The sequence below is a fragment of the Pleurodeles waltl genome, chromosome 6 (genome assembly GCF_031143425.1).
Source record: "Pleurodeles waltl isolate 20211129_DDA chromosome 6, aPleWal1.hap1.20221129, whole genome shotgun sequence".
In the NCBI taxonomy this organism is placed as follows: domain Eukaryota; kingdom Metazoa; phylum Chordata; class Amphibia; order Caudata; family Salamandridae; genus Pleurodeles; species Pleurodeles waltl.
In genome coordinates this window covers 871577999-871593812 of record NC_090445.1, presented here as the reverse complement: position 1 = coordinate 871593812, position 15814 = coordinate 871577999, and the positions used below count along the sequence as shown (strand labels likewise).

Here is a 15814-nt window from a genome sequence, read left to right as displayed (position 1 = left end):
GGCAACTGGTCTTATGGCAAAACCCACACACCTCACTATCAATAATCAAGGGAACATTTTATAGAAAACCTTAAAACCATCTACTCATGAATAACCACAACTCGGAAAAGAGTGAACAATTTTTATTTCCCTATTGATTACAACTCTAAAACAATTGTTTAGTTAAATCTTATTCAAAACCACTTCTTTATTAATTCATTAGTAGGAAACATCATCACTTGAAGAAAACATATGCGAAAATGCAAATCCATAAGCTAAAATACCAGCATAACTAGCGAAATTCAGCAAATAAGTTCATCAGTCATTAGTCACTGTCAACGTCACCCTTAACAGCCTACCTAACCAAGATTAGCATCAGCATGTGGGACTTCATGCGAAAATAATTTAGAGAAAAATATTAATTTGGAAAAATCTACCTAAAGAGAATTTTATAATCAACGCAGTTGGTACCTAGAAGAAAAAGGTACAAGTTGACAGTCACATTTTATAGCTATCTATCCAGGACGGATCAGCAACAAGTCAGTCTTCATCTTCAGGTCATCAATTAGTCAGCCACGGGTCAGGCTCACAGTGTATGAGACCAATGACAACACCTCGCACAGCGTCTTCTGACGTCATCAATTCTCCCGTTGCATCTCTCTCACCCCTCTCATCTGAAATTTTAGCCCCTTGTCATGACTTTTTATTAAGGTCTCCCAGTCCATCCCCCTAATTTCTAATTGGTCAGTCAATCAGCAGATATTACTTTAACCTATTGTTTTTGTTTACCAAATCTATTAATTTGAATATTATTCCATTCACAAGATGTGGATTGGTTCTCCATTCGATGTCCTCATCATCCGGCCCTTCAGGTATCAAAATTGTTGCATGTTCCTCTTCAGTCAGTGCCTCTATTGTTCAAGTCCTGGGAAAGTACATTTAGCCTGCTCTACACAGAATTGTATCAAATTGTCTTGATCATCTCCTGTCCGCCGGTACATTGCAGAAAATTCTAGCTAAGCAACTTTAACATTGAGTGGGTCAAGGCTAGTGCATGCCTCCAGTCCTTTGCAAAGCATTCCTTTTTCCAGCTCTTCATGTGTGTGAGGCCCAGGAAAACTAGGCCTTTAGTTCAGCTAACTTAACACTACAAATTAATGTAAAACATAGGTTATACATCTCATTATGACATATTATTACACTTTTCATATATATTTTCATTATTTTATACAGTTTCAGTTCTATTAGTATACATGGTGATCACACCCCGAGGGCACAATTTCAAACGTGCACATTATTTTTCTATGATTAATTCCTCTACATTTTTATCATTAGTAAACACATATATCATTTATAGTTTTCTTAATTAGCATATCTGCTTCAACACTATATAAACCGTCAACTGGTCTTATGGAAAAACCCACACACCTAGTGCACTTCTACAATCTCCAATATGTAGAGAAGAACAAGACAAATCTCTAATTTGGCCTGGATACCGTTTGCGGTAAAACAATCATGATTTAATTGTCCCCAAATGGCACTTCTTTGAAAAAAAAAATAATCCTCTCTCATGCAGGATTTTTTTTTTTTTTTAAGTGTGATTGTGTTAGTTGCCTGTGAACATTACAAGTATTTTACGCACAGGTTACTCTCAGATTTAAAAGATATTCACATTGTTGTATTTACAGTGAGTTATATTCAACTGAAGGCAGACAGTTCTTTCCATGTGTTCCATTTCGTCCTCTGTAGTGGGTCTGGTTTTCAGAATTTGGCTTTGTTTGCAAGATGTGTCACTGACACTATAATTCTCTTTCCCTCTATCTTAATTTACCACATCTGCATTTTCCATTCACATCTGCTCCCATTGGTATTTTCTTTTTCCACTCCACTTTTCTTGTCTCAACTGCCTCTTTTGTTTCACTTTCCTCAATGTTCTAATGTCTCCCCTTCTGTGTTTAACAAATGTCTTTTATCTCACTCCTTAATCATTGTTTCTGTCTGTCTCTTTGACTGTCTCTTGCACCTGCCTTACCTCCCTTCTCTCTACCTCTCATGTTTCTATTTCTCTCCTTGCCTCTACAGCTCAGGTCGCTTACTTCGGGGGGTACCCGTCCTCTGATGCCATGTCTCGCCTCCATCTCTTTTCCGAGTCTGCTTTCCTGCTAAGCCTTGGACTGTGCTTTCAGTTCTATGCCCTCTGAATCGTGCCAACATTGAAAATGCCATCCTTTATGGAAAACAAAAGCTCCCGTCCTCTGCTTGTTTCTATCACTTGGACACAGAATTGACTTTCACCAATGGCTTCCTAGACAAGGGATGACCATCTGTACCAGGGGAAGAGCTCTGATCTAAGCTTGAAGTGGAAAGTGATATTTTCGTAAACCAAATTGTTTGTTTATTATGTCATGCATGTTTTCTGAGAAAACGGAAGGGAACTCCCCCTTGAAAACAAAGACTTTTCAGTCTGATCTCTTTTTGCTGTCCCAGAATTCATTGCCAGGTACAACACTTTCTTTTTACCCAAGACCAAGATGGCGGATCCGGGATGGTTGTTTGTAGACAGGTTCGAAGAATAGTTTAACAGTGTGACTGATGGTTCGGCCTGTGGCTTCTGTGCTTCGCCTGCGCATAGTTTCTGTAATGGAAGAAGCAGTTTTTTTTTTTTACTTGTGCAGTCTTCCAACCATCCATCAGAAAAAGTGTTATAAATAAATGCTGTATATAAGGACACTATTGTTTAATCATATTATTGTTTACACCCTCAATGTGTTTTTTTTATATTCCTGAGCTTGTGAACCGATCTTGTCACACGTGTTCAGCATTAGCATTGCTAAATTAAAGTAGATAAAAATGGATGTCACTGAGTAATGACATTGCAAGGCAAGAGATCATCTCGTCCACAAAGATAAAAAGCACACGGCCAAGACTAATTAAAATACTGCCTACAGAAAGGACCGACTCATTTAATCTGATATTACAAGGGAAGGCTAGAAAAAGCTAATTAACTTTCTGTGAAAGTATAGTGTCTTGTGTATAGTCTTTGTTAATTAAATTTGTTGTTGGATTGTCATTGGACAGAATGTGCCCGGATTTTCCCTTAAACCTTTACATTGACAACCAAGTAGTCTCATAAAGCAAGATTACAATTTCCTCCCTCTAGTCAGGACACTGAGTAACCGACCTTTGATAGAACATGGGCTTTCCCGAGTAACGTGGGTGAACCATCAAGGCTGAGCTCAAGTCAGGGGTTTAAAGGGTTAGAAGTAGCAACAGGGATAGCTTGGCCAGCCAGAGTTATTCAAACTGTGCTAATAAACCACAGAGGGTAGCCCATATACCCAAAGGGGCTGGGTGCAAATGATTATCAAAAGACTACAATGCCCCTAAAGGGAAACAAATACATAAAACATACAATTAAAAGGTTTCTTTATGTAATGTACCTATGCCGGTTGTATGTTTTATGTATTTGTTTCCCTTTAGGGGCATTGCAGCCTTTTGATAAGTTATTCAAACTATACATTAAAAACCTATATAGATATATGAATATATGTACTATAAAAATATGAACTGCATCTTTTAAATCACACACATAGAATAAGCAATGAAGTTGCAACAATGGGTACCGCTGATGTGCACAGTTCATAGATAATAAATCTGTTAATATTGCGATTGAGAACAAGACGGAGAGATTCTCCTACCAAAATGTTAGGTCCTAGCATGCTACTTATGAGATCAAAATATTAGAATTGTAAAGTGTCTAATATAAATGGTGCAGCTTACAGTGATGGAAACTTAAATGGTAAAAATCAGCAGGCCGCAGGTGCTAATGACACTGTAATGGCCGTACATTGTGGTGGAACAGATACTAGTACTTAAGAGGGGAGGGCAGAGGAATGAGTCTGACCCTCCGGGGCCATCAGGACGTGCCCAACAAAATGCCACGAAAAGTATGTGTGGACTTCACAATCCTATTATTGTGTTAGAAAGGCATAGAACGGTGGTGTCCGAGAAATCCCAACTGTGGCTTGGAGAGACTTTTTTTCCATCAGCCAAGCCATCGTGGGTTGGAGGTGGGTCTGTGTTCACAACACAACCGGTGGAATCAGGTGGGTACCAGGCAATAGTTGTTGATTTTGATGATAGATGGTTCTTGGTTAGCCTACCCTCAGTTTGAGCAGTCTTCTTGGTCCTCTATTTCTGGGTCCCTGGACTATTTGAAAAGCCTGAGGGCTTCCAAAAAGGGAAGAACATCCGCAAGACACAAGAGCTAAACGTAGCAGAGCATCAGGTTTCATGCTAGTCAAGAGAAAATGTAAACCATTCTGCTCCACATCCAGTGAGCACTGCTGTGGTAGACAGAGTTCTGAGTTGCTGGAGGGGAGCTTAATTTTGCAGTCATTGTCAGATGGGCAGCCTCCCACCACCATTCAGTGCCAATACATCCTGTGCTGTTCAAAATCAAAGTAGTCACGTTGGAGAAGAGTTTCTGTCCTCAAAGAGGACCCTGGTTAGAGCATGGGAAATCGGGTGTGTTCCCTCCTTTCAGGTATTGGGAGACAAAGAAAGCAAGGAGGGGAAAAGAATTGAGGGATGTGTTGCCCTTGTTTCTCTGTGGGTGGAAGCCACCTGTCATGTTATATGTTTATTCATACCAAAAATATATTTAGGATAGCCCTAATTGTTAGCCACACAAAAATTGGCTTGGATCAGTCTTCAGTCCCCGCTTGTTTAATGAACATGATAAAAAAAAGCAACTGAGATCATGTTTGTGAACATTTACATTTATTAAAAACCACACAGAGCCCCTCCTTTACCCACAGCTACTGGACTTACTTTACATGGGGTGCACGTTAGCATCTCACCTAGTACTATGCACCGGAAGCTGAATAATCTTGACACCTGGATGTACAGAATACAGGATATGAACACACATTCAGTGGTTCACAAATCCAAGGGTGTACTAAAGGCTTTCCTGGGGAATATTAGCTTTTGCAGTTTGGGGTTCCTTTTAGAATAGCGGCCCCAAACCCATATACAATGAAAGCAAGCATTTGCAATGCAGTGGGTCTCGCATTTGCTCGAGGTACAGCTATTAGCGTGGTAAATTCCTAACTGGACTTTTTTTGTCACACAAACTGAAAATAAAAAGTAAAACAGTTGACATAAGCAAGTCAATTCAAAGCGCCACTGTGAGTGCGAAGAGAGAGACAAAAAAAAGAAACGTTCGCTCGCAGTCAGAGTTATCGGCAAAAGTGCAATTATCTATGTAACATGTTCGATGGGCATGGCGGTAACAAAACCGCCCTAAGGAGGGACAAACGTAAAGCAGTTAACAGTGAAAATAAAGGATTTTTGAAGGGCTAGCCCATGAACAACTGATAGTGGTGGGTGTGCGTCGTTAAAAGCCCAGATACGTACCAACACGTCGGAAAAACAGCGTTTGCACGCTGCTATGCTCGACCTAAAACTGCATAGAACCTTGGAATTACAGGAAAAAAATAATGGAGCTCGTAGTGGTAGACTTGAATGCTGGTCTTTACAAAGAGAAAATACAATATTTGAATTCCCTCTAAAACAATGTGATTAGATTTCCAGTCATTATTACACAAATTATTTTGAGGAAGTAAACCACTCCAAACAAAACGATTATAAAATGCACAGTTAGTTGACATCTTTTCAAGCCTTACCTTATATAACATTTAATACTTTTAAATAAAGAAGCTATTATAAACCTACCTGCACGATGTCAGGGTCTTTGGTATGTTAGGTAAAACAAAAATAATACTTCTAGAGCGCTTCTAATACAATGTCATGGTACCTCAACCCTTATTGGCCCAATGGCTCTATTGGTCTGGTAATCCAGGACGGTGGCCTTTTCGAGTGAAGGGCAGGACCATCACACAGACTCTCAAAAGAGAGTGTGATGCGACGACTGTATCCAGTGTTTCTTCTATCCACTGGCTTAGAACTTGCAGTCTGTAGCTCACGTCATTGATGTCTTAGTGATGTACTCGAGCTTGTGAGTGAACATCTTTATCAGGAAGACGCTCCCTATCTAGATAGCTCTACAATATCTTTTAGCTGAAGTGCTGTTTGTGGGGTGGGGGAGGGGAGGGATAGGAAGGCGATGTTCCATGAGGCAAAGGTTTGGTCTAAATCAAGTGTATAATTTTCTCATATAGTTGTGATTAATTGTGTATCTAATAGAGGTATCCTTCGTACCCCTCAACAATGTGCCACCTACAAATTCTAACTCACATTTTGATCTGGTAATATTATTTCAAATGCTCTGAACCTATATATGAATCCTGAGACATTTATCCCATTGTATTGTTATTTGAGCTGAAAACTGAAAAATGTTGACATCAGATTATTCAGATACCTTGAGTACCCTCACGTTTGAATGCTTCTTGAAAGACCTTACTTTGCCCCACGCTCTCTTTTCTCAAATCTTCACTTTTAATAACTTCTGTGTGTAAAAGGTACCAGAGTATTTTTACTCCTGACTGCAGTATAGTGGCTCTATCCCTAACTATTCCCTAGTGCTGCCATCACTAACTATTGTGCATAATGACCATTGAAATCTTCACAACTGGAATCCTCTCATCCTTGCAACAACCTCTTCACCCACCTTTCTTCAGCTCTCAGTCTAGACCCGACCCTTATACATCGTCCGCTTGTTATGGAAAACAATAAAAAAGATACACAACCCTTCTGTGATGCGGCTGTGTTAATTTAAGAGTGCAGCATAATGCATTGGCGAGTCAGACAGAAGGACACATAGATGAAATTAGGGTTCGCCCTAAGCTGATACCCCTGGCTTGCTGTTTTGTAAAGGCTGACGCTGCCTTTGATGCCCTTGGAGCCAGTGAAGCCTGTGATCTCAACGATCAAGAAGGCAACGGCAGGGGCAGAAAGAAGACCATGATCTAGGATCTTTGTTTACTTTTTCTAGTTTCCATTCACTTCTCTTCCGCTAGCCAATTTACAGCAAACAGGAGGCCACTGAAGAGCTAATAGTGGGATAAAGGGTCAACCATGTGATACCGTCATGGGTTATGATGCCACTTCTTCTAACCCTATCCTTCCATGGAGGGGGAAGCACTCTTCTAACTCTACATGCCTTATTCTTTCTCACATGCTGCCTGCCAGCTTTTACCGAACCTCCTTGTGTACCTTCTTCATTTTCTGTGAAACAGGTGGTGATCTTCAACCAGTGCTTTGTAGGCTGTCCTTAAAAACAGTGTCCCAGTGACCCCCCTTCAGTATTCAAAGACTTCATGAAATATTCAGCAGCAACCTAATAATTGAAAATACTCGCTGCCCTCTCTTTCAAATATATATAACCCTCTTAGGCCTAAATAAACCAATACAACCCTAGTAATTTAAGAAAATCATGAAATGCATAACTCTCTGGTTTACACCAAAGTGTCGCCGCTTAGAACCATTAATATACTCCATGATGCTCTCTGATCCTTAGCACTAAAAGTACTAGCGTCAGACATTTCAATCATATCTCCTTATAAATACCCCCATGTACATTGGTTTCTGATAGTCAATTATTAACTGCTGCTCGCATGTTGTAGGAATGCTGCCCTGTGAGCAACAGAAATCCAGCAGATTGATTTCCGTTGTTTTTTGGTTTGGTCTGTTTCAAAAGCTTCGCCGAAATAAAAGAAATACTAATAGCAGATCCTCAGAGCAGTTCAATTTTCAATCTCGTTTGCTGCTGTGCTGCTAAAAGAATGGGGCTCACACCTACCAGGGACCCATCTCTTACCAGCCAATCTGAAGCCAGCAGCTCAACACTTTTCCTCCAGTCCAGAGGATGGACCTACTATACCGCGGCCTCTGCACAACAAATCATGTCAAAATTGTTTTTCTTTCCTCTTAATAATTGCTGCATGATTTCCAAATCTCTTTCGCCATTTCCCTCCGCTCTTCTACTCCTTTCTCGTGTGGTTTTGAAGTGCATAAACTGATGCCTTTGTCAATAATATATGTCTCATTTTTTTTCTCAGCCAAGAAGGTCCTTTAGCCAAGTACGTTTGATGCTTGCTAAGAGGATGCACCCGTCCCTCAAAATATTGCCGCCGAGAAAATGGCTGATGTTGGAGCAGTAGTGGAAACTAGTCACTTAAAACAACTACAGCCTTCATTTTAAAATAGAGAATCAAAGCAGTAATATAATAATGAAACACCGAGTATTAATCAATGTCATGTGAATAAACATTATGCTGGCATACTTCCATTGATATGTTTTGTAAATATTATCAACAGACATTACATTTCTATCAGCCATGACTTTAAAGGTTAATAATAAACATATAAGGAGTATATTAGTAACTGAATATTACACTGATTTACTAGTTTACTGTTGTGATTTGCATATAACACTCCAGAGGACATGCCCATATTGTTCTAAGGCAATGCACTCATTCTACTCTCGGCTTGGATGAGTAAATGTCTAGGTAAATAAGTTAATTGACGAGCTAGTGGTTGGTGTTAATCACAGATAACCTTTTGTGGGGTAGATAACGCTGCTCATCTTTGAGATTTCTAATACTGAATGCAAATGAAGCCCCTTGCCCCAATGCTTGCAAATGATAATATGCATCCCTTCTCAGATTTTGTCCATCAGCCTGTATCCAAAATCTGGCTATAAGCATCCCTTTCCTTCTGGGCTCCCTGATGCTTGTCCCCATCACTCTCAGATGCTATGGAAGCATGGGCGTCTCCTTCACTATGGTGAAGGAGCGTCACCCCACTGGCTGAGCTAGAAGCAGAAACATAGAACGATAGGTTACTATCATATTATTTTTCTGCTTCTGGCACAGCCAGCAGTGCAGGGAGGGGCGGGGCTAGTCCATGGTAGGTGGGGGGAGAGGAGGGTGCACCTAAGTGCTCGTGTGATATCCTGCCATCTTAGGCCGGTCAAACACACATGCGCACTTAGGTTACTCCAGCCCGGCTGTGTTTAACAGACGGGCTGGAGAAACTGCACACACCACAGGTCTGTGTCCAAGCCGCTCACACCAAATTCTGCTGCTGCTTTAATGCTAAGTTAGCATGAAAGCAATTACAGGATGACTGGGGAGCCTGTGCTAGTGTCTCAGCAGTGAATGCTGGGACACCACAAAAGGAGCGATGAACGAGGCGGCAGGGACGGAGGCAAGGTAAGTGTGTTTTATTTTTGTTTTTTATTTTTACCTCGTCTCTGCCCCCTGCCCCTCTTCTTGAGTTATGCAGCAGCCACCGCTGTATGGAAGTGATTAAAAATGTAAAGAGGGAAAAAAGTTTTGAATAATTATCACTTGTGATGCACTTTAAATACTTTGCCTAATTGTGCCTCATTTAGACCCTTATATTTCTCATAAACGGGAATAGTTGATTATTTCCAGCAGGTAATTAAATGTGGCCTTAGGCTAACTTGATTCTTCCATTCCATGATGAAACCAATGATGAGAAAGGGTAAAGTCCTTTATTCTCTCAGTGTACTACTAGCATGCCCTGAAAGGGCTACCATCATCTAGAAACATTTTTGTAATGCTTAACATGATTATAATGATCTCTAAAATGACTCTATAGAAAAGAATTTACCAAGGTAAGATAGGAATATTTGCTCTTTGTCAGGACCTTGGGGTTGTATGTGGTTCTTAAGAGGAACATACTTGGGAAACCTGTTCTAGAGAAACTTTCTCCACAAATCGGTTTCCTCAACTTTTTTCCAAATTAATAAAATTCCCAGTGTGTCCAACCCATTCCATTTATTTGCCTTTTTGTAAAAAAAAAAAAACTTGCTTCTTTTTTGTTACGGTCACGTATGTCCTTTGTTTCCCTTTTGCAGGTGAGAAAAACCCCTCTTCTCTCCTCTCACTCCCTCTTTCTCACTCCCTTTTTTCTCTCCTCCACCAATCTACCTTCTTTCTGTATCCACCAATTGTTCATCCTTCTAAATAATCTATGGTTTTGTTGGAAAGTGGATTATTGGTAAGGGCAGGTAAGTACCTACACTTAACAGGCCACTGACCCCCAATAGGTTCAGTTAGGTCTCAATAAATTAATCGCAGCTCAACCCTTGGTAGCTTTGCAAGGAGCAACAAGGCTTAACCTAGGAGGTAAAGCGTGTAAAGCATTCAAGTATCACAAAACAGTAATACAATAAAACACAGGAAACAGTTTAAAAATCCCAAACCAATTTATAAAAATAGGAAATATTTTTATCTTTAATTTTTACACCTAAACAAAATCGAAGAAGGGGGAACTGGAGATGTGAATTTTTAAAGAATTAATGGTTTTTAGCTAATAGGAACTAAAAGCGCCACTCAGGAACTGAGTTTACCTTCAGACTTAGTCTTTTTCTTGAAGATTTTCTTCAGCGGGGCGAGATCACCGATCCGACCTCCCTGTAATCCTCTACGGATACGTATTGCAGGAGACCTCGGTGAAGAATTGTATTTTCGGACTTAGATATTTCAGGATGGAAATCTTCATCCGGGCTGAAGCTGAATCTTGATCCAACGTCCCTGGAGCCCTCCTCAAATATGCTGTGCATGAACGTTTTAGGTTCGGACTTTGTCACTTTTTTGGAACTTTTTCTTTCCGACGTGACACTCCATAGCAAACCGATTTCAATGTGAGGTCATCGGATCACCTGGTGAAATCCTGGAACTATGGTGCTCCGGAGCTTTTTAGTTTGATGAACCTGCAAGTCAGGCCGGGTCTCAGTTGAGGTAAGCCAGCTTGATTCACCATGGCAGGTCGGTCCCATTATGGAGCTTTTTACCAAAGTTCTCCAAACTTCTCCAAAACTTCTAGATCTTCTTCCAGAAGGTCATTGAAGGTCCTTTAGGACTCCACAGCTCACCCCAAGGTTCCAGAAGCTCTGAGTTGCTCCTTAAGGGTTAGGACTCCAACTCCTGGTTCAGATATAAAAAGGACCACTAACTACTGGTCAGCTGGTCAGGTCCTTCAGGTTTTGATGCAGGTGACTCTGGTTAGCTATTTTTCCCCTGTAGCAAACAGGGAGTCCCTTCTTGAACCAGTTGAAGACAGGCAAAGTCCTTTTAGTGGTGAAATCCAAGTGTGCAGCTGGTGCAGTCCTTCAGAGTGCAATGTCCAAGGGCAGGTCAGGGGTGCGGCAGGGCAGTCCTTCTACTTCTGTTGATGTTCTTGTAGGGATCTGAGGTGTGGGTGCAGCTCTGCCAAATTTATCCTTGCTCCTGGGGTGAAAAGCAGGGGGGGGGGGGGCGCGCAACTGTCCAATCACAGGCAGGACACCACCCTCTTGGATGACCACTTCCTGGGAAGTGTGGCAAAAATCAATCCCAGAGAGCAACATTCTTTAAAAATCCAAAATGGCTGAAACTGAATTTTGGAGTTTAGGTCTGGCTGAGCCCACCCACTGTTGTGGCTAAAAATCCTTTTCACACCCCTTTCCTGCCCTCCCCTAATCTAATCAAGAGGGTACCTGGTTGTCTGGGTTAGTAGGAAACAGGGGAGGTCCTGAGCTTCTCAAAATGCCATTCCCTCCTTTGAAGACCAGTTTGGCGGTTCTCCCCCATCCTGTTCCAACATTTGCTGAGACAGATCTCCCCCACCAGGCACATTCTTTGTCTTCAGCCCAGGCCACTTCACACCTTATGAAGGCAGCCTGGCCAGGCTGCCAGAGGCTGGCCAATCCGGGATGGGCACTACAGAGCTGAAGTTGGCAACTTTGAGGTCGAGTTCCAAAACTCTTTCCCTGAACTGGGTATATTAAATTCAGCAAGGCGTCAAGATGCAGGTCGCTCTTTTGTAGTGCTCTGGACCCCTCCATCATCCTCCTTAAGCAGCACCTGTTAACTGCCCGCACTGGCAGCAGCACGCATTCCGGGGGCTTGTCTGATGCCCCTGGGGCAGCTGGGCTGAATATTGGAGCCTCGTGGCTCGGTTGCACCACGCAGGACACGCAAAGCGGTCCGGTTCCAAAATGGCGGATGGACTCCTCTGACTGGAGGCTAGAACGTGCCCGCGGTCCAGCGGTGAGGTGAGGAGGAGTGACTGCCCCAACTGGCGACCGCACGATTGGGAGGTGAAGAAGCCTCCGGGACAGTGGGGAGCGGCAGCAAATGGCGGCGGGGCAGACGGCCTTTGAGGTGTTGTAAAAAGAGGAAGCAAGGACGACTGCAGGAGCATCCGAACAGCTGGGGGCATGCCTGGAGGCCCGGGAGGCAGTGGAGTGCGTGGCCCCCAACCGGCTGGTGGAGGAGACTGAAGCAGCGGGCACCGCGCAGCTGTCTGGGCCTCTTCTGGGCCAATAGCAACACCGGGAGGGGAAGAGCTATCCACCATATCGCAGTGGGGTGCGATGTTTTGACCCACCCCCCCGCTGGCCGCTGAGACGGTGCTGGGCCCGGGGATGGAACCGAGCAACAGAGAACAGAGGTGAGGAGGCGTAACAGACAAGAGGTGGTGGAGAGCGCCGCAGCCGATTGAGATTTCCTCCGTAGCCCCCTTTTTCGGGGTGACTCCGGTATCTGGTGGTGGTGGGGATGCCTAGAGGCTCAGAGAAGTTGCAACGTGCGGATCAGTTGTGTCCAGGACAGCCCCAACAGAAAAGGGAGACCCGGGCATTTTGGTTGAGAGCTGATGGACTTCTAATCATTGATGGCAGGTCGCGGAAGAGTGGAGGTTGTTGTGGCGGCGGGATCTGGCGATGGGTCTGTGATACTTGGAGTGGTCACTGTTACCCAGGGGTGAAGAAGTACCCATACACGGGCCCCCTTTTGAGTCAGACGTGGCCCTCAGCAGGTGGCTCTGTGGAACCTGTGATCCAAAACAAAGATTCTAGCTGGACACTTCCTGAAAACTCAGACCAAGAGTGAGTTGAACAATAGCTGTGCTTTCTCTGGCGGCGATGGGCAAGGACAAATCATCACGACTGTCCACGGTGCAAATGCGCATAAACTAATTTACTATGGGCCCTTGCACTTCCCGTGCTGAGGACCAGGCCCTAGGTGGCGGTGGCCGGAAACCTGTGCCCTCCGGCAACCTGGCAGCCATCCTTCAGGCTATTCAGGCGTCCCAGACAGTGGTAGAGGCCATCATCAGAGAGGTAAAAGTGGATATGGCTGTGGTACGCCAGGATCTCCGCAACGGCCCGGGTCACAGAGGCAGAATTGTGAATATCCACTGTAGAAGATGACCTGACTGCCCTGAAAACACAAATGTCTGCACTATCAGCCCGCACCTCAAAACTATACCGGAGAGCAGAAGACGCTGAAAATAGATCTAGGCCCAACAACCTTCGTATCGTGGGCCTTCCGAAGACTACAGTGGCCTCCTCTTTGGCCTCCTTCCTGGAGGAATGGTTCCGCTCCTGGATGCCCAGAGATCACCTCACCCCATGGTTCGCGATTGAGCAAGCCCACACAGCACTACAGGCCAGGCCACCACCGGGCTCCCCCCCAAGGCTGGTGATACTCCGTCTCTTCAACTTCAAAGACAGCGACGCTGTGCTGCAGGAGGCGCACTCCAATGGGGATCTATACTGTGACGGAGCAAAGGTCCTTGTGTTCCCAGACTACACGAGGGACATGCAGTTGCAACACTGCTCCTTTACTGATGTGAAACGGAAACTGAGAGCGATGGATATACCCTACCGCCTTCTCTTCCCTGCGAAACTCTGAGTGGCACACAGCAATAAGAATCATTTCTTTGAGAACCCAGCTGCCAGAGGACATGGCTGACGGAGAAGGTCCCCCGGTGGAGGCCCGTGACAAGCTCGAGACAGACTACTGATGGACAGTCGGCGGAACTGGCCGTCTGGCACCCGCCAACAGGCACACTCTAGGAGGCGCAGGTCACGCCGGGGCTCCCAGTCCGGCTCCCCGTGGAGTCCTCATCAGAGGAAATGTCAGAGCAACTGTCAAACACAGGTCAGGGGGGTAGCGAGGGAGGCTCAAGGGTGGAGGGGCTGACACCTGTTCACCCGGAGATAACAGAGGACTCAGACCTGTCCCAAAGCCCGGTGCTTTAACTCCACAAAGGGGGAGGCGAGGGTGGGGCAAGTAAAGCCCACAATGAAGAAAATGTTGCTGCAATATGACTGCTTACTATCCAACGCTCTTTAATCTGAAGATATGGAGGGGTCAACCAATTGGTGTTTAAAACTCACTGTGTTAGGGAGTGAGATGTTTTATAAGGGCGACAGGTGCTTCTTGGGGAAAGTATGGGGTGGGAGTTGGAGGGTATTGGTGTTTAGGCCTTGCAATAAGGTGCTTATTCGCAACCGCACAGGGACGTGGATCCATGATGCTACGGGGCAGAGCATCCGCTACACACTGGGGTGCTATACGTACACGAAGGGGGGAGGACCCAGGAGGCACACGAATGGAGTTAGGAAACATAGGCCCTCATTACGACCCTGGCGGTTTGTAACCGCCAGGGCCGCGGCACGCGGGAGCACCGCCGACAGGCCGGCGGTGCCCCGCGGGGCATTCTGACCGCGGCGGCTTAGCCGCGGTCAGAGAAGGGAAACCGGCGGTCTCCCGCCGGTTTCCCGCTGCCCCCAAGGAATCCTCCAAGCCGGCGCAGCTTGCTGCGCCGGCTTGGGGATTCCGACTCCCCCTCCCGCCATCCAGTTCCTGGCGGTTCTCCCGCCGGGAACCGGATGGCGGGAGGGGGAGTCGCGGGGCCCCTGCAGTGCCCATGCCAACGGCATGGGCACTGCAGGGGCCCCCGTAAGAGGGCCCCAAAATGTATTTCACTGTCTGCATAGCAGACAGTGAAATACGCGACGGGTGCAGTAGCACCCGTCGCACCTTCCCACTCCGCCGGCTCGATTACGAGCCGGCTTCATGGTGAGAAGGTCGTTTTCCCCTGGGCTGGCGGGCGGCCTTTCGGCGGCCGCCCGCCAGCCCAGGGGAAAACTTGGAATGCCGGCCGCGGTCTTCAGACCGCGGTGCGGTATTCCTGCGGCGCAACTTTGGCGGGCGGCCTCCGCCGCCCGTCAAAGTTGTAATGAAGGCCATAGTCATAGTGGACATACACACGCAAACAGATGGGTCTGACACTGATTATATCATGGAATGTTAAGTCTCCTAGACAAGATCAAGCGCACTGCTGTATTTGCATACATCCACCGACACCGGCCTGACGTGCTCCTGCTGCAAGAGACACATCTCCTGGGGGACCGTTGCCCCTTCTAGGCCCGCAAGGGTTTTGACACAGAATATCATGCAGGGTTTGTGCGTGGCTCACGGGGAGTGGCGATACTGCTCCACCGCTCATTTCCCATGGCAGTGATCCAAGTGTGGAAAGATAGGCAGGGGCGATACGTGGCTATTACTGGGAAGGTAGAGGGCCTCACGATCAATGTGATTAGTATCTACGCTCCGCCGATGGTGGTGCGTCGGACTCTTAATGATCTGATGTTAATGCAGTTCCTGATCCTGGGTTGGATGAGACTGAGTCGGCCTCAGCCCATAGACAGGCAATCGCTGCGGGACTAAAAGTGTGGCTGACATCCGTGGGGTTATGTGAGGCATGGAAGATATGGCACCGACAATTTACACGTACTTCAGCGGCCCACAGTACGCAATCTAGAATTGACCTGGTGCTCCTACTGGCCACCTCAGCCATATTGAAATCTTGCTGCGTGGGATCTCTAACCATGCGCTCCTCCGGTTTATTATGGGACCTGCTCAGGCATTGGTCCATCCTATGTGGAGATTGAATGCATGGTACCTACAGGAGGACAGGTCATATGTTAAACAGTTGCAGCAGGCGCTTCGAGAATACTTCACCCTTGATGTCGATTCGGTGACGTCCCCTGGGGTCCTATGGGCCGCGA

General features: G+C 45.5%; 1 protein-coding gene across 2 annotated transcripts in view; it reads left to right on the top strand.

Annotated features, from left to right (window-relative positions):
* CRTAC1 (cartilage acidic protein 1) overlaps positions 1–8224 on the top strand; it is a 1353390-nt gene extending 1345166 nt beyond the window's left edge. Inside the window, exon 15 of one of the 2 annotated variants that reach the window (XM_069239641.1) lies at positions 8001–8224. In XM_069239641.1, coding sequence (XP_069095742.1) covers positions 8001–8017 — 17 coding nt within the window. In that variant the 3' untranslated portion in view covers positions 8018–8224. Of the gene's footprint in view, positions 1–2061; positions 2835–8000 lie in introns of those variants that run through there. The other variant, XM_069239640.1, reaches the window with a different exon arrangement.
* The last annotated feature ends 7590 nt before the right edge of the window (positions 8225–15814 follow it).